Source organism: Hibiscus syriacus, unplaced genomic scaffold, assembly GCF_006381635.1.
Source record: "Hibiscus syriacus cultivar Baekdansim isolate YM2019G1 unplaced genomic scaffold, ASM638163v2 tig00116962_pilon, whole genome shotgun sequence".
Classification (NCBI taxonomy): domain Eukaryota; kingdom Viridiplantae; phylum Streptophyta; class Magnoliopsida; order Malvales; family Malvaceae; genus Hibiscus; species Hibiscus syriacus.
Genome location: NW_024063488.1, coordinates 937,661 through 962,849, shown reverse-complemented (window position 1 = coordinate 962,849; position 25,189 = coordinate 937,661). Strand labels below are relative to the sequence as shown.

Below are 25,189 nucleotides of genomic sequence, written 5' to 3'. Positions count from 1 at the left end.
TTATTTATTAAATTTAACGTTAAAGAATTCGCTTGATTTGACTTAACTCGTAATTTTATAAATTTGATACGGCTCAGAAAAATTTCAAATTTAAGTCGAGTTATAAAATATGACTTGAATAACTCAAATTGTTTTTAGTAATTAATAGATTGATTTTCAAGTTTGAGCCGATTCACTCAACTTTACAAGATATATGTATAACACATATGAACAAATATATATGTATATCCTATATGGTTATAGAAAGCAATTTAAATTAGAATCAATTAATACTACAACATTATAAATATTTTCAATTAAATTTAAACAAAAACTCTAACAACTCGACTCAAATTTTATAATATCGACTCGACTTCAAATAAAAAAAATTAATTTTGAGTTATAAAATAAAACTCGTCAACTTGATTAATTAAAAAAAATTGACTCGACTCGACTCGACTCAACTCAATTAAATACTCACCTCTAATCATTATCATATTGTGTCAAATCACAGCTTGAATTAAAAAAAAAGCAATGTTATTAAAACCGGACCGGACCGACCGGTTGAACCGTGAACCGGTGGCCTCTCCGGTCCGATTAACCCCAAAAACCGGATGAGCACAAAACCGATAAAGAATCGGCTGAAAACCGGTAAAACCGGGGTGAACGGTTGAAAACCGGCAAAACAAGTTTGAATCGCCGGTTCACTTTTTTTCTTTAAAAAAAAATTAAACCAAACGACGTCGTTTGTTCAACGAGCCGAGTCAAATTTGAGTATTGTTGAGCTCGACTCGAACTTGAAAACTTTAAAAGTAAGCTCAACTCGACTCAAAAACTCAGGAGCTAAAAATTATCAAGTTCAACTCGAACTCGAAATATAATATTAAAACTTGAAATCGAAAAGGCTCGAACTCAAAAAAAATTAGAAGTTCGATTGAAGTCTAAATTTTGAGCTCAATTGAAGCGAAAGAATAGTTCGCTTTGTGCTCACCAAAAGGCTCCATGATTTTGAATGTCAAACTACCTCTATTATTTATAGAAGTAAGTTGGGATTAGGGCTGTAAATGAGACGAGACAGATCGCGAGCTACTCGAGATTGACTCGATCAAGACTCGATAAATACTCGGATCGAATGAACTCGACTCGAATTCTTAACGAGCCGAAACGAGCTACTAGATATTCGACTCGGAAAGCTCGTGAGCTACTCGAAAAAATGTTATATTATAATTTTAGATTTTTTAAAATTACAATATAAAAATTTATTAAAAATACATTATTGATAATTATAAAATTTTAAAAATATATTAAAAATTCTATAATACAACTACCCTCAAATTTTATTTTTTTTACTTAAGCAACTCAAGTCCAATTGTTACATTGTATATTACTAAAAAAATAAAAGCACATTTAATTAAGCACATGTTATATTCCAACCTAAACCCTAAACCTACATCCTAAACCTTAAACTCTAAACCCTAAATCCTAAACCCTAAACCCTAAGCCTTAAGCATTAATCCCTAAGACATAAATCCTAAACCCTAATCCTTAAGTCATAAACCCTAAATCATAAACCCTAAACCCTTATTTCGATTATGTGATAGGAGTTAAGTTATGCACATGAAGGTAACATATAAATTATGCAAAATGAAATTAATGAAAATAACAAGGGTTTATATGTAAATAAATTGAATTAAGATATTTCTGTGGATGATTCGAATGTAAATAAACTTAGACTCAATAGACATCAAGCTTATATTTCTGTCGAGTGTAAAGAATTCTAGCAACTGGATTAAGATATCCATTATCAAATAAGGCTTAGGTCTTTTATGTTGGAAAGATATGGCAATGTCAACTTTATTAGAATGATTAATGAATTATGGACTTTTTTAGCTTCCACGTGTTCATTTAATTAGCCTTCCACTTAAAAATGTAGATTAGGTTATTAAAGTCTTTCCTTCAACCCAAAGAAAGCACCAAAACTATCGTTTCCCGTACATAATTGATTCATTTGTAATGTTCCAAAGCTGGAGTTGTTCACCAAAGTATCTGTTATAAAGTAGGCAAAGTTGGTGAACTAAATAAAGCACAACTGCCCTCTTTTTTCCATCACATTTTCCCCTTTATAAACCAAGCCCCTTCGACTTTCTCCTCCACAAGCCACTAATACTAGCATACTACTCCATTGGTTCTTTCCACCTTCCTTTCAATCTGTTTAAGAGCAAATTTTGGGTAATCATTGGCAGCAAGAAGAAAGGATGGAACAATATTTGCAGCAGTGTTCATATTTGCAGTGTGTTTATGGACCAGAGCTTTGGCGCAATCGAGTTCGAGTTGCACCAATGTGCTCATTAGTATGTCCCCGTGCTTCTCCACGCATGAGAGCACTTGCCTTGGGTGGTTGGTTCCATTCACTGCTGCGAATAACCACACTCAATAATATCAAATTCATAAAAAAAGAGTTAAATAGCTACATATTTTCAATGACAAAAGTTACTCACTGGGACTTGATCTTTGTAACTAAAGTTACAGGGGCTATAGAAATTGACCTTACAACAACAACAATCTTGCATGGTTATAATTTCTAGAATTTTAATAGGAAGGAGACACCATAAAGAGAAAGGCAAAGAAAATGAAAGAACCATTTACACTTGTTAATTCAAACTTGATAGTTTTCCAAACCAGACCCTAATTCTAACATCATTCACCAACAATAAACGTACATTTTTGCTTATTCATCTGAAACAAGACACAGGAAAAACGTAAAGACAATACATACCAAACTTAGGAAGCGAACAGACTAATAAATAACAACAAAAACCCTTGAAACTCTTTCAATTTTAACCAGAAATGTCAATGGTTTTTACATCAGGTTTCTTCACTTCCACCTTAGGAACAGTAACAATAAGAACCCCATTCTCCATGGAAGCCTTAACTTGATCCATCTTCACATTCTCCGGTAACCTAAACCTTCTCGAAAACTTCCCACTGCTCAACTCCACACGGTGCCACGTATTATTCTTGTCTTCCTTTTCTATCTTCCTCTCGCCGCTGATTTGAAGCACCCTGTCATCTTCGACCTCAACTTTCACTTCCTCTTTCTTAAACCCAGGAAGATCAGCCTTAAAGACGTGAGCTTCTGGGGTCTCATTCCAGTCGATGCGGGTGTTTACAAAAGTAGAGGTTTCAGGAGAACGAGTCGTGAGTGAAGAAGGGAAAGGGAAGTCCTTGAAAGGATCCCAAACATCAAGAGAGAAATGATGCTCGAGGATGAAGATGAAGGCTCTGAAGTTCTCGAACAAGTAGTGCTCTCAACAATATCCCACATCGTGGAGATACTATAAGATGACAGGACAAGCTCATTATAAAACAAGCGGGCTTGTGCAATTTAAAACATATTTGTCTCGGCCTGTTGTCTAATATTCGAGCATGTATCGAGCTTAAAATTGAGCTTGAATCGAGTTTCAATCGAGCTTGAGTCTTGAGTTTCAATCGAGTTTTTAATTTTTTTAAGTTTGAGTCTTTTCGAGTTCGAGTTGAGTTTTAATATTATCTTTTGAGTTCGAGTCGAGCTTGAAAAATTTAAGCTCGTGAGTTTTCGAGTCGAGTCGAGCTTATTATAAAAGTTTTCGAGTTCGAGTCGAGCTCAGCAATACTCGAGCTCGACTCGGCTTATTTACACCCCTAGTTGGGATGCTCTTCTATGTTTCTTAGTCATGTGGGATTGTTTTGTTCTTATATTTTTACTCTTTAAACTTTTGAGATGCTCTTTTATGTTTCTTAGCCATGTGGGATTGTTTTTTTAAAACAATTAAACCAAATGACATCATTTGTTATGAATTTTTTAAGCCCCAATTTTATTTTTTTGATTATAGTTATATAATTATATTTATTATTTAATATGTTTTACCTTAAATATTATGTTGTAGTTGATTTGAATCATTTTGTTTCACTTGATTTTATGGTTTTTAATTTATATATGTTATGACTTGTGATATTTTTATACCTTTTAATATTGTAAACTTAAAAAAAGTGTTACATATATATTAATATTGCTTTGAATATTATGTAAAATTAAAAAAATATATTATTTTATATAAAATCCGGTTCAACCGTGGTTGAACCCGGTTAGGGGTGAGAATAGGCTAGGCCGGCCTACAGGGGCATGGGCCTGGTCTGTATAAAGCCTGGCCTGGCCTATTTAACTAAACAGGCCAGGCCCAGACCTTTTTAAAAGCCTATTTAACTAAACAGGCCAGGCTTAGGCCTATTAAAAAGCCTTATAAGCCGATAGGTCGGCCTATTTAGAGTGACTACTTTGTAAAATGTACTAATTTAGAGTGACTTAATATGGATTTTACTCTAAAATTAATGGCTAAACTGAAAATATTAAATGTTTATTGTTAAACAGACTTTTAAACAGGCCAGGCTTTTAAACATGCCCAAACCAGGGCTAAATAAAAGTCTTTGACAGACCACAGGCCAAGCCCAGGCCTACACAAATCATTTTAGGCCAGGCCCAGGCCTATTAAAGCCTGTCCTGGCCTGGCCTATTCCCACCCCTAAACCCGGTTGAACCAGTGAACCAGTACCTTCACCGGTTCAATGTCCGGTCCGGTTTTAAAAACATTGAAAAAAGTCATATGATCATATTAATTTTATGAGTGTTTAACTTAATGATCATATATTTATTGTTCTATCATGTTCATGTTAAGTCTCTGTACATCTTTAGGTTTTGCATTATTGGTTATGTTTCGATCGCGTTAATGTTAATTTTACATATATTTAAATTAATAAATTATATAAACTTTTATACATTAATGAGTGATTTATGCTTTTACAAAGTACCTCTCGATTATATGGAGTTGCTTTATTAAGTCTATCAACTATTAAAAGTTACAAAATGGTCCCCTGATTATAGAGAGTTGTATTATTGAGTCCCTTAACTATTAAAAGTAACAAAATGGTCACCTGACTATTCTTTATGTTTCAAACTCATCTCGTTTAAAAATTAACGGTCGTCTGAGTTGGACGTTAACATGCTGACTGCCTTTGAGATTATGAGATAAGATTTTATCATATATTTCGATCATCAAATTAATGTACAGCTTAAACTGTCGTTAATTCTTTAACAAAAATGACTAGTTTGAAATATAATGAATAGTCAAGTGACCATTTTGTAACTTCTAATAGTTGAAATACTTAAGAAAGCAATTCTCTATAGTTGGGGAGACCATTTTATAATTTTTAATAGTCGAGAGACTCAATAAAGTAATATTTTATAGTCAGAGGATCATCTGTGTACTTTACCCTAAACTTCAATTCAATTTTCAAAAAAGTGTGGGAATATTTTAATATTAATTAAAATTGTCTCACTCCCCATGCCACATCAATACTTTTCAAAGATATGAATTAATATGTTAGTAAGTAACCTGTTTTTGCATTAATGAGGCTTTTAATGTGAAATACCAATTAGAAACTGTGAGCTTCCAATTTGAATTACATGAATAATTAAGTTTAGATTAATGAAAAAAGAATCAGTAATAATGTTAAAATCAATGTAAACGGCCTAAAATACTGTTGGATCTCTCCTTAATTGGAGAGGTTCTAGAAATTTCTATAGCTTTCTAGAGAAGTGTAGAATTTTCTAGAATATTCCAAAGAACTCTAGAGAAGTGTAGAACTCTCTAGAAGCTTGTGGAAGAGTGTGGAATCCTCTGGAATATTTTGGAGATGTGTGGAGCCTTATGGAAGAGTATGGAAGAATATGGAAGGGAGTGGAGTAGTATAAATAGGGGTGAGAGACTTCATTCCTAACCATCCAAGAAATTCAAGCTTGAGAAACTAGAGAGTTAGAGAGCCTCTTTTAGAGAGAAAAGAGATAGTTTGGGAAGTCTTTATCATCAAGCTTGAGTGAGCCACCAAGTGTGAGTTAAATTTTGTGAATACATCATTGTAATCCTGCTATTCTTTTGTATAGTGAAAAAATTTCCAAATTGGAGAATTATACTATTGTACTCTCTTTATTATCCTTAATCTCTAAGTGTCTATCTTAACTTCATGAAGTAGGAAAGACCGTGATTCCCAATAGTGGTATCAGAGCTAGGTTCATACGTAGCCTTAATTACCTCATACAGTTCAAGATATAGGATAATGTTGCTCATGATGGAGACATGTTCAAGCTCATAGCTAATAACTACTCTTATTGGAAGCTGATGATGGAGGACCACCTATACTACAAGGATTTGCATGAGCCCATCATCTACAAAGACAATATAGAAGGCAATAGTGATGCTCAATGGGAGCTACTAAATCGGAAGGTCGTTGCTATGATCTGTAAGTACATTGATAAAACCCTATTTGAGTATATTTTTACTTATACAAATGCTTATGAATTATGGACAAATCTTGAGTCCATGATTAAAAAGAAAACGTCACGTAACAAAGCCAATTTAGTTCGACAGTTGGTGAAATTAGAGTATAAGGATGGTCAAAGTTTGATTGAGCACTTAAATAATTTCAAGGGGAGCGTAAATCAATTAACAAAAACCGAGATGAAAATTAATGATGAGTTGCAAGCCCTTTTATTTCTTAGTTTCTTACCGGAAAGTTGGGATACACTTGTTGTTACACTTAGTAATTCAGATTCGAAAGGAAAGCTCACCATGGATACTATTAGTGATAGCCTCCTTGGTGAAGAAGCAAGGAGAATGAAACGAGATGAGTCTATTCATCCCGAAGCTAATATTATTGAGAATCGGGGTAGGAATGAAACTCGTTGACGTAGTTAAAGCCGAGATCTGCATCAATCTCGAGGTAGATCCAAGTCATGCTCGAAGATTACATGCTACTACTGTGGAAGGATGGCCATAAGAAAAAGGAATGTCGATCCTTCAAAAGAGATCAGAAGGCCAGAAATGTTAAGCCAGACCAAATCAGCCCAACGAAGAAACAAAAAAAGAATAGAACTACTGTCGCAGTATCAAAAGAAGATCTGTTATATCTCGTTAATGAAGGTCATATCCTAAACATTGCTTATCATGATAGCTCATGGATTATCGATTCTGGTGTTTCTTTCCATGTTACTCCACATGGAAGTTTCTTCTCATCCTACAGAAGCGGTGACTTTGGTACGATGCAAATGGGAAATCAAGACAGGAGCAAGATCATTGGGATAACAGAGATCATCCTAACGACAAGCACTAGATGCAGGCTTATCTTTTAATATATGAGGCATGTTCTGGCCATGCGCCTCAATCTTATCTCTGCTGGGAAGCTAGATGATGCTGGTCTGATAAATTACTTTGGTGAAGGAAAGTGGAAGCTCACCAAAAGAAGCCTAATAATAGCTATGAGAAAGAAAGAATGATCATTGTATGTGATGCAAGCTAAGCTCTGCAAAGGAGAGGTAAACATAACCACTAAAGATGTGGAGATATGGCATAAACGACTTGGGCACATCAGAGAGAAGGGTCTTCATATGGTCGCTCGGAAACAACTTCTACCTGACGTGAAAGGTAAACTACTTGATCCTTGTGCTCACTATTTAGCTGGAAAACAACATATAGTTACTTTCCAAAGATCTTTTTCGCCCACAAGGAGAACAATATCCTAGACCTCGTACACACCGACGTGTGTTCAATGTCCGAGAGATCAATAGGTGGTACATTGTACTTTGTCACCTTCATTGATAACCATTCAAGGAAGGTGTGGGTACACCTGTTAAAATCAAAGGATCAAGTGCTTGACGCGTTCAAAGAATTATATGCCCTAGTGGAGCGTGAAACTGGACGGAAGATCAAGTGTGTAAGATCTGACAATGGATGTGAGTATAGAGGTCATTTTGAAGCATATTGCAAGAAATATGTCATTAGACTAGAGAGAACTCCACCCAAGACACCACAATTGAATGGACTAGTTGAGAGAATGAATATAACTATTGAAGAAAGAGTTTGATGTGTGTTCTCTCATGCTAAGTTACCCAAATCATTTTGGGGAGAAGCTATAATGGCAGTGGTTGACATTGTCAACCTTACATCATCAGTTCCCTTGAACGGAGGTATCCCAGAAGAAGTCTGGACGGGCAAAAGGGCTTCATACAATCATCTCAAGGTATTCGGGTGTAGAGCATTTGTTCACATACCCAAAGATGAGAGAGCCAAGTTTGACGCAAAGACGAAAGAATGCATCTACCTTTTTTCACCTAAGGATGAATTTAGTTATCAACTTTGGGATCCAGTTAATAAGAAGGTTGTCCGAAGTAGAGACATTGCTTTCTTCGAAGACCAAACAATTAAATATATCAAAAATTCAGAGAGGCCAAGATTGAGAAGCAACAAGAATATTGAACCTACTCCAATTCGACTTGAGGATAATAATACACAAGAAAATAATGATTCTAAAGATCATGAACCTATGTTATAGCAAAGCAACCAGGAGACTCATGATGAACCAACTCAGGAAAAGCCTCAATCTAGCTCTTCAACAGCACCAGAGCTGAGACGATCCTCGAGAGATAGAAGACCATCCACTTGGTATAATACAAATGAGTATGTTATGCTCACTGATGAGGGAGAGCCTCAAAGCTATAAAGAAGCAATAAATTATAGTCATAAAGAAGAATGGAGAAGATCCATGCAAGAAGATATTCAATCCTTGCATGAGAATCACACTTATGAACTTGTGGAGCTACCAAAAGGGAGAAGAGCCTTGAAGAATAAGTGGGTATATCAGATCAAAATAGAAGATAGCAGCTCAAAGCCTCGCTATAAAGCTCGATTGGTTGTCAAAGGATTCATACAAAAAAAAGGTATAGACTTTAAAGAAATACTGTGGTAAAGATGTCATCCATATGAATAGTCATTGGCTTAGCAGTTGTTCAAGATTTGGAGATTGAACAACTTGATGTTAAGACGTCATTCCTACATGAAGATCTAGATGAAGAAATTTACATGGAGCAGCCTGAGGGATTTAAAGTTCCAGGCAAAGAAAATCTACTGTGTCATCTGACTAAGAATCTATACGGGATTAAGCAAGCACCAAGGCAATGGTACAAAAAGTTTTACTCTTTCATGGCATAACATGATTTCAAAAAGACAGAAAGTGATCATTGTGTCTTCATGAAAAGGTATGCAAGTGTCGACTTTCTTATACTCTTACTATATGTTGACGATATGTTAATTACTAAACAAGATCGCATGAAGATAACTGCTTTAAAGAAAGAACTAAGCAAGAGTTTATCCATGAAAGATTTGGGACCGGCTAAACAAATCCTTGGGATGCGAATAACTCGTGATAGATAAGAGAGATTGTTATGGCTATCCCAAGAGAGATACATTAAGAAGGTGTTGGTAAGATTCAACATGCATAAATCAAAGCCAATTAACATACCACTTGTTAGACACTTCAAGCTGAGTTCGAAACAGAGTTCCACAAGTGAGAACGAAATAGAGGAAATTAAGAAAATTTCATACTCATCCGTAGTAGGCAGTCTCATGTATGCAATGATATGCACAAGACCAGATATCGCCTATGCAGTTGGAGTCGTGAGTCGCTTCTTGGCCAACCCAGGAAATGAACATTGGGTAGCAACCAAATGGATCATTTGATATCTACGAGGAACTTCCAAAAGGTGTTTATGCTTTGGAAAAGGAAAACATGTGTTGGAAGGATACATAGATGCAGACTTGGTCGGTGATATTGATTCAAGAAAATCAACATCAAGATACCTAACTACTTTTGCAGGGGGAGCTATCTCGTGGCAATCAAAGCTGCAAAAGTGTTTTGCATTGTCCACTACTGAGGCAGAGTACATCGCAGCTACTGAAGCTTGCAAAGAGATGTTATGGATGAAGAATTTATTGTTGGAGCTGGGAATAAATCAAGAAAGATATGTCTTAAAGTACGACAATTATAGTGCAATTTATCTTGCAAAGAATTCAACATTTCATTCTCGCACAAAACACATAGATACTAGATATCATTGGATCTGAGAAGTTCTCGAAGAAAAGCAAATACATCTTGACAAGGTTTACACAGATGAGAACTGGTCTGTCATGATGACCAAGGTAGTACCGATAAAGAAGTTCGAAGATTGCTGTCAAGGTGCCAGCTTACTACTACCTCCCAATTAAGTCGAGAGGGGGAGATTTATTGGATCTCTCCTTAATTGGAGAGGTTCTAGAAATTTCTATAGCTTTCTAGAACATTCCGAAGAACTTTAGAGAAGTGTAGAACTCTCTAGAAGCTTGCGGAAGAGTGTGGAATCCTTTGGAGATGTGTGGAACCTTATGGAAGAGTATGGAAGAATATGGAAGGGAGTGGAGTAGTATAAATATGGGTGAGAGATTTCATTCCTAACCATCCAAGAAATCCAAGCTTGAGAAACTAGAGATTTAGAGAGCCTCTTTGAGAGAGAAGAGAGATAGCTTAAGAAGTCTTTATCCTCAAGCTTGAGTGAGCCACCAAGTGTGAGTCAAATTTTGTGAATACATCCTTGTAATCCTACTATTCTTTTGTATAGTGGAAGAATATCCAAAATGGAGAATTATATTCTTGTGTTCTCTTTACTATCCTTAATCTCTAAGTGCCTATCTTAACTTCACGAAGCAGGAAAGACCGTGATTCCCAACAAATACTATGATTGGATTGGAATATAGCACAGCCGAATGTACCCCAAGCTCCAATTAAGAAAGAAAAAAGAGCTTAAGATTTAGTGTTCACAAAATATATTTTGAATGTTTGATAGTAATAAATAAATATTATTCTTAGTTTAAGAGTTTAATATTTATGAACGAACCAAGCAACTTCAGTGGTTAAGAAATTGTTGTTATCTCTTAATGTCTTGAGTTTAAGCACTAAGTATGAATGAGTATAAGAATGTTTATTGTCAAATGATTGAGTCTTTAGACAAATAATATATCATATTCACCCCAAATTAATCAAAGAAAGATTTGATATTTATTGAATTTATATTAATTATAAATATGTTGGTGGAAAACGATGAGTTGTGGCAGTTTTTGACAGTTCATTCTTTTTAATTTAGATAGAGAATCGTAGTCGGTTGTTTAGTAAAGACGAAATAAAGACAACAATTAACATTCGTTGAGAGAGAAAATTTGCTCTTTTTAACCTTGCATGATGACTTATATACTAGCTCTTAGTGATAGTGTTAGGCCTAAGGTGATAATATTTTATTGAAAGTTGACAGGTTAAATCGATCTAGTTGTCATATAATGAATTGCAAATCACATAAGTATGTCGATGGTCACATCAAAATGTTGTAGTTTTATGGATGATACAAAGTTCGACAGGTTTTGGAGAATTCGGATAATCTTATAAAGCTCTGAAGGCTCGAAATAATAACAACATAGACTTGACTTTTAGAAGAGATCCATGTACTAAGTTGTTTTTAGAGCTTTTTATGCAACACATTTGCTTCTAAACATTGCCCAATGGTCATTCTAATTTCATACAAACACTTTTTAAACATCATACTCATTAAAAACATCATACAAACATGCTTGGAATATCAAATATAGCAAAAACTCATGTTTTAGCTTCCAAAGTTCCTTTTAAGCATATTATTCAACAAATTAAACTAGTTTTAGCTCTATACCAACTTATGCTTCCTAAAGTATCAAAACTCTATTAAAAAGTACATTTAACAATGTCATATCTTCTATGCAAAATTTGATATACTAAGAAAATGATGCACTTTACATGTACAAGAACCATGTTATACATAGACTAGTATTTCATTATGCATTCAAACTACTCAATTAGACTTATAATAAATATCAAGCAATGTTATTGAGTTCCTTCCATCAAATGAGCATAACAAGTCTATTCCTATCAAACATGCATCTATATAATGAGTTCTAGTAAGCTAGTCATGAACCATTGAAATAATAACTTTATTAATATTAAAATAAATAAATCTTTAATTTCTCAACTAAATTGGTACTTATTTAACGCATGACATGTAACACCCTTAACTCGTACACGTCTCGATATACAAGTCAAAGATGTACATCAACCCACAAAACATTTACTGAACTGAAATTTGTCTAAAATTTGTTTTATTTTAAAACGTTTCTATTTTAACTTTAAAAACTATTTTATGAATATCTTAACTTATAAATAAATTCTTTGTCGTAGAAAAATAACTCCATTTGTTAACCAATGATTTTACCGATTCATGTCTTTTCGTGAAATCTTTTTTAAAACATAATAATATAATTTATTTTTTTCATGCATAAATACTGATAAAACTAAACTATGTAAAATAAACTAAAATAGTTCTAGTTTACTATTTCAAACTATTTAAAATAAATACGATAAATAGAACTACTGACTTAATTATACATGCCACTAAAAGTCAAAAGTAACATCATAGATGTCTTACTGATACTGATGATAGGTATGTCTTTCCAAAAAGATGCTCCGGTGGCTCCTTACTGCTCGTACTTATCTTTACTAGAACCTACGCATGAAAATTATCACGCGCTATTAGTGAGGCAGTAGTAATCTAAGGTGAGAAAAATTTACCAAATTTACAATTTGGTTCCCAAACTTGCAATTTGGTTCCCAAACAACCTTCCAATTAAATTTCCAGCATTACAAATATCAATAATCAACATGTAATCCTTCAAATATTTCAATCTTACAATAATATCCCACAATTTCAAAAACTTGTAAACTAGCCCTTTTGTACTTTTATTGTTCTAAATTGATCCAAATCAATCTCCAAACAACATAAAATACTTCTAATATCATTTCTAATCCATAGGAAATTTTTCAACATTTCCCCCCAATTTTCTTCCCTATGGCCGAATAATTCAAGTCACCTAGGGGGACTTTTTGTTCAATTTCAAGCATGAATTCAATCTCCTATGATTAAATTCATGTATTTCCAATCATCACAACATCAAATTGAATCAAAATCTCATCATTCTCATAAACCCTAACATGTCCAAATCTTATATACACATGTACAATTAATTCTAATCATTGTACATGCTTTAGAAATATTCACTAACATTAAAAACATAAAAATCCTTCGACAACTCTTTAAAACCACTAAACTCTTCATAACCCTAATCATCAAATTTCATCACACAATCATCTTCACCATGAAATTTTGGTACCAAATGATAGAGAATTTCATGTAGATTAATTCTATATCTAATAACTAAACTCAAAAATCAAGTAAATAACTTCAAAAATCAAAATTAAAAAAATTTACTTTGAAGAACTTGAAGTTTCAGCCCTTGGAGAGAAGAAATCTGAAAATGCTAAACTTTTCTTGATTATTCTAATGATAATTAGCCTTAACATATGGCTAAATACTAATATAATTGAATTTTTATTCAATTATTAAGAAATTCCATTTTTGCCACTAATGAAACTTAAAAATTACCAATTGCCATTGTCATATTCTCCATTAAAATATTTCTTGGTCAAAGATGAATCAACTTGGCTTTGAATTTTCACTTTGGCCATGCAAATTTTCAAAAATTGTATTTTAGTTACTAAAATTCCACAGTTTTGGTCAAATCTGAAAAATTGCACTGTTCTGAGCCAAAATTTTCTTATCTAAAGTATAAAAATAATATTTCCAACCATTTTATAGCATCCTTCAAATTTTCATAAAATTTTAGTTCGATCCGAATATCCGATTTCGATATCGAACTTTACCGCTTTATAACTTTTAACACAAGTCTCGTACTGCAAATCTGATTCCCAATAAAATCTATGATTTAATCAAAACTTTTCATTTACACGTTCAAATATATAACTTTTAAAAATTATAATTTTGTTCCCTAAACTTTTCAAAGTTTATACTTTAGTCACTAAACTTTCAAAACTTACAATTTAGTCACTAGACAAAATTTGGGGTATTACATGACACCAACTCAATAAAATATTTTAATAAATAATTAGATGATGATAGACCCATAAAAGTGGATGAAATAAAAAATAATAATTTTAAAATAAATAATATAATTTTTTTAGAAGTGATATTTTTTATAGTATAGATTTTGGTTTAAATAGTCATTTAAAAGATAAATAAATATTAAAAATAAATTTATTTGGTTAATTAAATATTTATTAGTATTATGATAAGAAATAAAATTCAAATTTCGCCTAAGATTTTCTAAAACTATTTTATATAATAAACTTTGTTATATCTCTTTGGGATCTCCTCTACAATCAACTCTTTTAATGAACAATGTTCTCAAAATAAAAGGTCTTCGAAGGTAGGATTGTGAAATCAAGTAATCGTTTAGGTTTCAATCGAACCCTGTCAGGTCAGGTCAAATCAGATACAAGTTGAGGTCAGGTTAATTTAATGGTTTGACTCGGATTAGGTCTGGCCTGGGTCAATTCAAGTCGGGTCATTTTCAGGTTGATTTGACATCAGATTCAGTTTGGATTCGGGTCGGGTTAATTTTAGTTCAGATCGATGTCAGTTCAGGTTAAAATAGTTTGATTCCGAAGTAGTTAAATACCAGGTTAATTCAGATTTATATGAACTTCAGTTAGATCTCGTTCAGATGTCACATCATTGACAAAGAAAATTTAGGTCGGATCTTATCGGATACAGATTGACTTCAGGTCAGGTCATTTTTGGGTTAATTATTTTTCGCCTTTCAATGTTTCATGAACATCGAGTTGTAATTTGTAATTTTATATGATTTAGAATAAATTACAAAAAATATAAATAATTATGGGTAAATTTTGATAAAAATATATTTTGAAGTATTAAATTGAAAAATATGAAATCACAAACAAAAATTTAAATAAATTAAACAACACACATGAATGAGGGATCATATCGAAGTAATTATAAAATAAGAAGTTGAAATTAATATAAAAATGGACTAAATTGCATCAATTTTAAAAGTTGGTGAACAAAACTTTATATGGTTTGCATCAATTAAAATTTTAAGATTTTTTGTTGTAATTTTATAATGAGTTAATTCCTCCATGTGACTGTGACACCAAACTTAAGAACTTATTTTCTCAATAAATGATGAGGAGCCAGTGACACCAAATTTCTACACGGTGGAACCTACCTCTCAATTCCTCAAAGACCCATGTTTTGGAAAATTGACTGATGGGAAACAGACAACCGTCAATCATGTGTAAATTTGTAAACTGTAAAGTCTCAGTAGTTACCATCCCGGACTCCTATAAATTGTGCCACAACCCATGCCCCAAAAGCACACAATACAATCTTTGCATTACAATCTTGTGTAGGAAAAGAGAAGATGAAGAGGGTTTCCTTTGTTGCCTTATGTGTTGTGGCACTGGCGGTGGTGACGTTTTCGGGTGAAATTTTCACGGCGGAGGCAGTGACATGTAGTCCCACTGAGCTTAGCGCCTGCTTACCGGCGTTCACGTCGACGGCAGCTCCATCAACCAATTGTTGCAGCAAGCTGAAGGAGCAGCAGCCATGCTTTTGTACGTACATTAAGAACCCGTCTCTTAAACAGTATATCAACAACCCCAACGCTAAAAGGGTTGCTTCCATTTGCAACGTCCCATATCCCAAATGTTAAATGTTGCTTAATTAGTGTATCTGCAATCTACCGACAGCAAATAGGGCTTGTTTTTGCTGTCTAAGTACTATTCTAAATAAAAGATTAGTGAGCAGAAGGTATCAGATAAAATTAAGCAATGTTTTTCTATTTTATAATAATATAATAATTATAGTACTGATTAATGCTTCTTGTGGAAATTTGGCCAATCTTGTTCTTGTTTTCATTTTTCATTATTTTTCCTTCTTTTTAAAAAAGCAACACTCCAACGACTAAATTTGTCATAAATTAAAGGACAATTTTCCCCTTTCAACACAATTCATAGAAGTATAAAAAGACTAAAACTGTATCAATTAGGTTTAATTCAATTGGGAAATCTCCATTTCTTCCTAACTCATTGATGAGTCGATGTCAAGCCTTGGGGATAAAAGTTCATGGTGTGCGGAGTTTGGCTTGTGCAACTATTTCTAGTAAACACTACTTGAATATTGATCTCATAATATTAGGAAAAGAAATATAATTTTATATTAGGAGTAAATTTATAAAATTTTAAAATAAGAAAATAGATTATTAAGAAAAAAATATATGAAAATTTAAATTTTTTACAAGACTTGTTTTCCCATCCATCAATGAATACTATTACGATTGAATTTGGAGAAAGAAAAGAGACAGTTGATTTATCTAACACAGTTGATGTGAAGCGAATATACTTGATCAAACATCAAGCTTTTGAAAAACAAAATACTATTTATATGAACTTTTCAAAAAGAAGAAACAAGAAAAGCTATGATTTTTTCTAATTTTTTTTAACTATTTTTATTATTTGGTGATGTAGTTATTTCAGAGTCAATTGTGATTTCATTGACATGCTTATTAATTAAAGATTAAAATTAATCAATAAAGAGAATCGTTAAAAATGAGATTAGTTGTATTTTTTTTCTTTCTCAAATATGAATTCAATATTATTTAACTGTAAATAGCATCATTAACAATATCCAACGCAATACAATCTGGATGCTCGTAAAATAACCAAATGGGATCATTACAATTTAAAGCCCATTTTGGCCGCTTATGTGCTACCCCATAGCAAGCTTTAAAGCCCAGGTGAGCCTTCAACAAATCCAGTGCCTGGGTCAAGCGCAGTCCCACCACGTTGGCGGCATCTCCCTCAAAGATTATGTGTTGTCATCTCTGGTCGCCATCGTGCGTGCATAGCCAGCAATTACACCACTAGTGTGGTCTCATGCCACAACTCCCCACAGCTGCAGCACGCAAATCATTCACAAAAGTTCCATCTATAGTTGCTTGAACTGTTCCAGCTGGTGGTCTAGACCAGCTTATAACCCTGGCTGGGAAAACTAGAGGAGGTGGAGGCCAAGACATTTGCGACGCTGAACTCCTGCTGCAGCGATCGAGCGTTCTCCACCACAAGGGTAGCATGCTGAAGCATCCCTTCATCGATCGACTTGTTTTTTCTGTTCCACACAAGCCATAGTAAAACGACAAGAGTTGTAAAACGCTCACGATCAAACACAACCATAGCAGACTCAAGCTATTCCTTGCTTCTTGTTTACTGCCCAGCCAGAACTGGGGCATCAATTCCAGCTAGGGAGATAACTTACTTAACTTTGGCGGAGTCTCTTCCCGCATGCGCAACGGTTTCCACGTCTTGGTCACAAAGCTTGTGTTATGAATCAGAGACCAAAATCAACATGTTCAGCGTGTTAGGTGACTACGCTCGTTGTAGTGACTTGGATATATAAAGGGGTCTTGGTTTTGTAACAGATTCATTGAAATTTGTTATCAAAATACTTTCCTCCTAATCCTCTTCTCTCTTATTCTTTCTCCTTTTCTTACTTTCTTCTTATGTACTCTTATTTACCATTATCAAAACCAACTGCCAAGAGTCTACTCCCCGTAGGCAGTGCCTCATGCCCCAATCTCCACCCAAATACTTTAACCTTTGGTAGCGTAGGCATGGTAGATAGCAACTTCCGTAATTTGAAGTGATCCTCGTAGTGACAGATCCAAAAAAATTTGTGAGATTGGGCACACTTGCATGACTAACATAAAATTTTCGTATGGGTGGACACAATGAATAAAATAAATAATTAACTGAAGAAAATTCGGATTTCAAGGTGTGCACATAAGGATGAATCTGCCACTGGATCTACTGTGGGTGTTCGAGCTCGAGTATTGGTGAGTTCGACTCGACTCGAAAATTGTAAAATTGAGATTGACTCAACTAGAAAATTCACGAGTTCAAACTTTACTCGAAATAAAAATTGAAGCTCGACTCGAGTTTGAAAAACTTAAACTCAAAATATTATCAAACCTAGTTCGATTGAAGCTCAAATTCGAGTTTGAACATGAACCTTTAAGTACATGAAACATTATATTATTATATATATATAATTTTTAAAAAAGAACAATATATAATTGTTAATATTATTTATAATTTAATTTAAAATTTTAAAAAATCAATATATTTATTTTTTTCCGAGTTAATAATGAGTTTTTCAAGTCGGATATCAAGTATCTCTCTTCGGCTCGTTAAGAATTCGAGTTGAGTTCATTCGATTCGAGAATTGATCGAGCTTTGACCGAATCAGTCTCGAGTAACTCGCGATTTATCTCGTCTCATTTACAACCCTAATCTCCACACCTAACAGCGTTATATAGCACATTAGAATAAACATGTCCTGTACCTCTCCAATTAACCTCATGCATGTTGACTCTACTGTCCAGTCCAACACGCCAGAAAAAACCATCTTTCAAGGCTCGCATTGTTCTGAATACACATCCCCATGCATAAGACGGTTTGTTAAGAATCTTTACCTCAAATATGTGACCGGTTGAAAAGTATCGAGCAGAGAGAAGCTTATAGCAAAGGGAGGTACGATCTTGAAACATTCTTGAAATATATTACCGGTTGCATAAGATGGTTTGTTAATAATCCTACGCTTCAATTGATTACTCATCCCCCAAAAAGATTTAATCAAGCATGATCACTTAAACCTGAAAAATTCATGATTATCTAGTAGCACAGCTGCTCAACATCATGATTTTAAAACTCCAAATAAGATACAAATATAATGAATTAATGTACCTATCCATACTGTTAATTATACGCAATAAAGATAACATTCTAACAAAAGCTTTCCCATAGTGATTTCAAATTTCGATGGTAAATAATTTATTAGAATTCAAAGTTCAGTATTTGACAATTTTAAAATTTGAATCACCATAACCACGATATTAGTTTTCTGTCATTATAAGAAAAAATTATACTCCCGACGAATTATATAAATTATAAAACAATAAAATAAAATATTTGGATATAATTATTATTTATCAAATTCTTCTACTTATAATAAATTATAAATTTAATCTTTATATTTCAATATAATTTTTTAAGTTTTATAATTCTGATAGATTCCAATGATAATTATTAAACATATTATATAATATTTTACTAATCTATGTATTATACATAAATTAAATATTTGAATATTATTTTTAAATTTATATGTCATTTAGAATAAAATTTTAAAATTCAAAAAATATAATCATGAAAATTATAAATTCATCATCATCCGAGGCGGGTTAAAGTTATTAATTTCCCAATATCTGTCTTATGCTTGTCTTTATGATTTCTAGCACTTCCTAACGATCATTTACCTCACCTCCTATTCCCATAAATTCATGCTCCCCCTGCATCTAATTAAGAATGCAAAATAATATTTTTTGTCTCTCAAAATTTACATTTGCACATTATCAATATTAAAAAAATATAAAAAATATTATCTTATAATCATCTTAAATTATTTTAAAAAATTAGTAATATGATTAATTATACATTATACATAGACTTTCAAATTAAAACGATTATTTTAAAAATTTTAATAAATAAAATTTAGTTATAAAAATAATTATATTTATGCACGAACTAAGTTATTTCAATAGTTAAAGGGATGGTTGTTGTTCCTAGAGATCTCGAATTCGAACACCAACATCTACAGAGGTGTTTGAGCGTTCAATATCAAATAGTTTAAAATCTTTAGAATATATTATATCTTGTAATCACCTCAATTTTTTTTGTTACAAAAAGTTTAGGTCATGGGTAACTCCCCAATCATAGGCTAATACACATACCTTGTATTCACCTCAATTTAATTAAAAAAGTATATATATATATATATCGTAACTAGAAAATATAATAAGATAAATGTTGAAACTTTTAGAAAAAGAATATTTTATATCAATCATGCATTTTCTTTAGAGAAAAGGTTTATACTTTTGTATTAAAGTTGTATGATAATTGAAAAGAAAGAAAAACATTTTATTTTCCTTATTTATTTATTTATTTATTTTTGTTTTACTAAATCTATAAGAAAGGCGCTGTATTCCATCTTGATGTGATTAACAGTTATTCCAAAACCTGTGGCACGCTCAATTTAGCTTCATTGACCATACAAGCGCATGTTAGCATAGTGTACTCACCAAATCAAAACTAACAGATTTCAATTCCATTTTATAGTATTCAATCCAATTTAGTTCAAAGAAAACATAAAACAAAATTGGGGAAGAAAGCACCAGAAATTCAATTATTAAAAAAAAAACATATATCTTTTTGCACATATTTAATTTTAATCCAAAATTATCAAAATATATGTAGTTTAATTTTACTCTGAAATAGTGACCAGCATCGGTCGCCAAGCTCTCCTTAATAACCTGTACCGGAACGACGCCGTTACAGTTCTCACGGAACCGGAGCCCCGACTTGTAAGCTCATCACCGGAACCAACGGTAACCGGTAACAGATCTTTCGTCTCTTCTTCACAGCTTTTACCGCTACTCTCCCTTTCTTCCGACGGCGGCGAAGCCATGAAGAGTTCCTTTAATTTTCGCCTTCCTTTTCTCCCGTTGGAGTTTTTCATGTTGTCGGTCTTGGAGGTAGCTGGCGGCGCCGAAGGTGGAGGTGAAAGATCGAAGTTGCTGTCTTCGTGATCTCTGTGACAAAGACGGCGACCGGTGGCAGAAGAGCGGTTGAGGAGCATGCGAAGGGTTTTGCGACGACGGAGATGGACAACGGGGCTGGTTGTAGGACTACGACCTGGACTGGAGGCTACGGCGCACTGCGTTGCCAAAAGTTTGAATCTGTGAAGACTCGCCATTTTCAAGCTCGGTGAAATCAGAGACTGAAAAATAGAAAGAAAAAAGAGAGCGAGATCTAAAGACAGAGAGAAAGGAAACAGTTATGTATCCATAATTTATTTCTAAATTAAATAAAAAAATTGAAAGAATGCAATACTATGATAATAAGAAAAAGTGGAAAATGAGGTGCTTTTTGATTTGTTTGGAAATGCATAGTGGGATGGTGATTATCTCTATATGTTTGGGACTTTTTGGTAAATATATAGACACGTGGAAGTCAATGAGGGTATTGGAATTTTTAAGCTGAGGACAGGACTAAATCAGACAAAAAATGTTGAAAAGGCCGTGGTTTGGAAGAAGGGTTGGACTTGTATTTTTTAATCAAGAAAAAATGCAAATAAAATTATGGCTTCTTATTTCCTTAACTAATTGAGTGGTTTTAACGTAAAAATAGAAAATCTTTTAGATTTTAAACTCGTATAATTATATTTATTATCTTTATATAATATATATTATTAATGACTAATAAATATCTTATACAAATATTACATAAATCTTTTAAGTAGCCTAAATCAGTCACCCTAAAGCTACTGATGTGTGTTATGGAAAAGTTGCAGCAACAATTATGAGTAAATATTTGATTGAGTTTAGTCGGCTCAAAATATTTTGAGTTATTTAAGTTGATAAATCATATTTTATAACTTAAATTTTATTTTATTTTATTTTTTAATTCGAATCAAGTTTATGAAGTTCGAATTGAGTTATTCGAGTTTTGATTTAAATTCAATCATAAATATTTATAATATTATGATACTATTTGATTTCAATTTAAATGATTTTATATAAATATACAATATACATATATATTTCTTTATATTTTGTATATATGATATACATATATCATATAGAGTTGAAATTCGATTTAAATTTTAAAATTAATATACTAATTAATAAAAGTTTCAAATCGAGTTAACCCCTCCAACAATAAAGATGGGCATGATGAGCAAATGATTCTTCTTGGTCATGCCGAAACGCTCTTTTCTCGAAAAATGGGTCCAACTCCAAGGCCTCAGATAAATGCTTATTGCCTTAACTGGAGCCCATTGTGCAACAGATGACTGCCTAAATGGTTTTAGGATTGATCGAGAGTCCATGACAAAATTGCATCAACAGAACTTCCTTATTGTCATTCAACATCAGAGATGTTCTTGTACGCATAAAACTAAGATCAACAAAGTAGGTCTCCACCAGAACATTCAAATCAGATCGGGTAGATTCTAAATCAGCTTAAACAACGTTATATATATGTAACACTTCGAAAACTGATGCAAATTTTTTTTGATAGTTTGTCTAAAATTATGTTTCGATCGAGATATGAATTAAGCATTAAATTGTAAATATTGGAAGTTTAAGGGTTGAAGTGTGAATATTGAAAGGTTAGATGCCTAAGTGAAAATAAGGGGGAATGAAAGTATTAAGTGTTGCATGTTAGGTGTCAAGTTCTTATATTTTAGTCCAAAATGCATAGTTCTATTTTTGATATTATGTGATCTATTTATGGAAATTTGATTAAATTAATTTAATATTAGGAAACCCTTCAATAAGGGTTTTGGAGGTATCGTTAACCCCCACGATTGGATAAGTTAGAAGGAAAAAGAAAATTCCTTCATCTTATTCATTTTGGTTAAAAACCATTAAAGAATCATATGAAAATTTTAGAAAGAAACTTCAAATTACTTAAATTAGTTCTCTAAACTTCAAATTAAGCATATATTTGTGAAGTTCAAGCTTAGTTCTGTCACGTAGTATCAGATTTATCATCAAACAATTGTAAGTAAAATTCTAAACTTGAATTCATTTAAAGATTCATGATCCTGGTGTTCTCTTTGGTGTTGGTTTTGTGAAATGATTTTATTATTTTCATGGGTTCGTTTTCTTTCATGGATGTCAATAGTTGGATGTACATTATTTTATTTTGGGGGTTAAAGATGTTTATTTCACCCTATTGCAAATCTAATTATATTGACTATGTGTAACCCCTAAACCCAACTTGGATATTATGACCAAATCTAGGTAGTCACATATAATATTCAAAAGTTCTTTTCATATTTAAAATAGCGTTGAAAATCCATATATCAGTATAATATGAAACTACCATTAGTGAGATTCATACGATAACATATATATATATATATATATATATATACATATATCGAACAAATTGTATAAAACATATAAAGAACAAAATACCGATTATACAAATATATCAAAACAGTAGCAAAACATGATTCACCAAAATATAACAAAAAGGGCATATAGGGATATACAGTGGTACAAAAATGAGGAGTAATTGGTTCTCTTGATGCCAAGTTTGTTAGTCTACTATATACTACTATATGAAAATGTTAAAAATTTAAAAATGAACTAAAAAGCCCAACGTGATCCTTGCGGTGTATAAAAACATACAGATAAAATACTTCAGTAAAAAAATCAGTTCATCAAACATGTTTTAAAAATATGAACATTACCCCCATCCGATCACCAGAATGTGTAGGTTCCCCAGAACCATACACCCACCAGTACACCCGGTAAGGGCCTTATACATATAGCATAAGGATCTGCGGTAAGGACTTACACTGTGCACAAAGCAAAATGAGCCTACGGTAAGGTCTTTCAAGTCATAGACTAGGCCTGAGATACTATCTCCAATAATACCCCCAATGACAGTAATAAACATATATGTATTCGAGTAAAACATTAGTTTAATCCATTAAAATATGAAAATATTTCATATTCAGAAATCAGATACAAAAATAAAGTAACCAGAGATCGTATCAGAAATATACTGTAAATCAGATGTCATATAAATAGTATTTAGAAAATCAGGTATCATGTCATAAAAATATTCAATATCATCAGAAATCTAAAACAATTCAAATAGTTAGTTTAAAACAGTAATGTAACACCATCAAGAAATACATTTGCACCGGTCTGAGTAGTTTGATAAAGAAGCCTATTACTGGGTCTTTCGATCATGATCAACGATAGCGTTAGATCCTATGAATCAGAAAATTTATATCAGAAACCTTATATGAATAGTAATAACCTCTATTTAAACAATTTACGGAAACCTACGAGTAACTCTCAGAGAACGTAAATCGAGCAGATCTGATGGACGGGAAGCACCAGATCTAATCGATCATCGGTCAGGAGAAACACGAGTACCTTCATAAAAAATATATTCTCGAATTAATTCCATATTCAAATCTCAAATAAATAAACAAAAATACTAAAAATACTAAGCATTTTTTATTAACGGGCTCGATTCAGGGTTTTTGGGTCAGAATTTGGAAAAACAGATCGCAAAATCGAACTCAGAAAGTCAAAAAACATAAAGATGAAGGATTTTGAAAAAAAGTCAACGATTCAATGGTCAATGGTTGATCAACGGTTGACCGGTTCGGGTTGGGTCGGCCCATTTCTAGAAGCCCACCAAGCAGTGAATCTTCCTCACATGTAGCAGCGGCGCGTGCGGAGCCTTCAAAGGTCGAAACAATTTCATAAAAATTCTTATATGTATTTTAAGGAGTTTTGAGACACTTACTAAGCTCAGTTCACAGCGGTGAATGGCAGAGAGCTCGATTTTACAACATCAAAAACTTGTTCTTCCTCACTCCCTCACATGTTGGTGGTAACAGAGACAAGGTGGACACTAGTGGACTTCGGAAGACACAAGGAACACGATGGTGCAGGAGGTATCAAAAATGGAGCAACGGCCAGCGACAAAACATCGATTGAAGTTTGCTTACTAAAAGAGTAAAACTTGGAAAGAGAGAAAAGATGGTTTCCAAATGAGGAAACTTTCTGTATTTGGGGTTATATATACCTTAAAAATGAAAATGGTATAATTTTATAAGAGGCTCTTCAAATTTAGTTACTTTTTGAAATTGGATTCAAATTTAATCAAAATTTCACTTTAGTCCCGAAATTAATTTTAAGAAAATTTTAGGCCCTAATTTGGGGTGTGACAACTCCCCCCCTTCAAATGAAATTTCTTCCTCAAAATTTACCTGGTGTAAACAGATGCAGAAACTGAGTCTCCATCGATTCTAATGTCTCCCAAGTAGCTTCTATAGGGCCATTGTTACTTCACTGAACTTTAACCATCGGAATACGCCTGTTCTGAAGAACTCTCTCATCCTGATCTAGAATATGAATAGGCTCCTTCTCATAGGACAAATTAGGTTTCAACTCTACCTCCTCTATCTGAATGATGTGACCTGGATCTGGATGGTATCACCTCAACATGGATACATGGAAACATCATGAATGCGACTGAGTTGGGGAGGCAATTCTAGTCAATAAGTAATAAGTCCGACTCTCTTCAGAATACTATACGACCTAATAAATCTCTGACTCAATTTACCCTTACGTCCAAATCTTAACACCTTCTTCCATGGAGATACATTTAGGAAAACTTGATCCCCAGCCTCAAACTCAATATTCTTCCT

At 33.1% G+C, this 25,189-nt stretch overlaps 3 protein-coding genes across 3 annotated transcripts; 1 reads left to right on the top strand and 2 right to left on the bottom strand.

Moving 5' to 3' along the window:
• Positions 1 to 2,814: 2,814 nt before the first annotated feature.
• Positions 2,815 to 6,109, bottom strand: LOC120190147 (18.1 kDa class I heat shock protein-like). Its single transcript, XM_039193273.1, has 2 exons — positions 6,105 to 6,109; positions 2,815 to 3,261 (listed from the first exon to the last, which is right to left on the bottom strand). Exons 1-2 carry the CDS (start codon positions 6,107 to 6,109, stop codon positions 2,817 to 2,819), a joined length of 450 nt encoding a protein of 149 aa, XP_039049204.1. The 3' UTR covers positions 2,815 to 2,816.
• Positions 6,110 to 15,212: 9,103 nt separating this feature from the next.
• LOC120189987 (non-specific lipid-transfer protein 2-like) lies at positions 15,213 to 15,653 on the top strand. Its single transcript, XM_039193124.1, has one exon. The coding sequence runs from the start codon at positions 15,252 to 15,254 to the stop codon at positions 15,540 to 15,542; it is 291 nt and encodes a 96-aa protein (XP_039049055.1). The 5' UTR covers positions 15,213 to 15,251; the 3' UTR covers positions 15,543 to 15,653.
• A 4,553-nt stretch (positions 15,654 to 20,206) lies between these two features.
• LOC120190143 lies at positions 20,207 to 20,698 on the bottom strand. The gene has a single exon (XM_039193268.1). The coding sequence runs from the start codon at positions 20,696 to 20,698 to the stop codon at positions 20,207 to 20,209; it is 492 nt and encodes a 163-aa protein (XP_039049199.1).
• Positions 20,699 to 25,189: the final 4,491 nt, after the last annotated feature.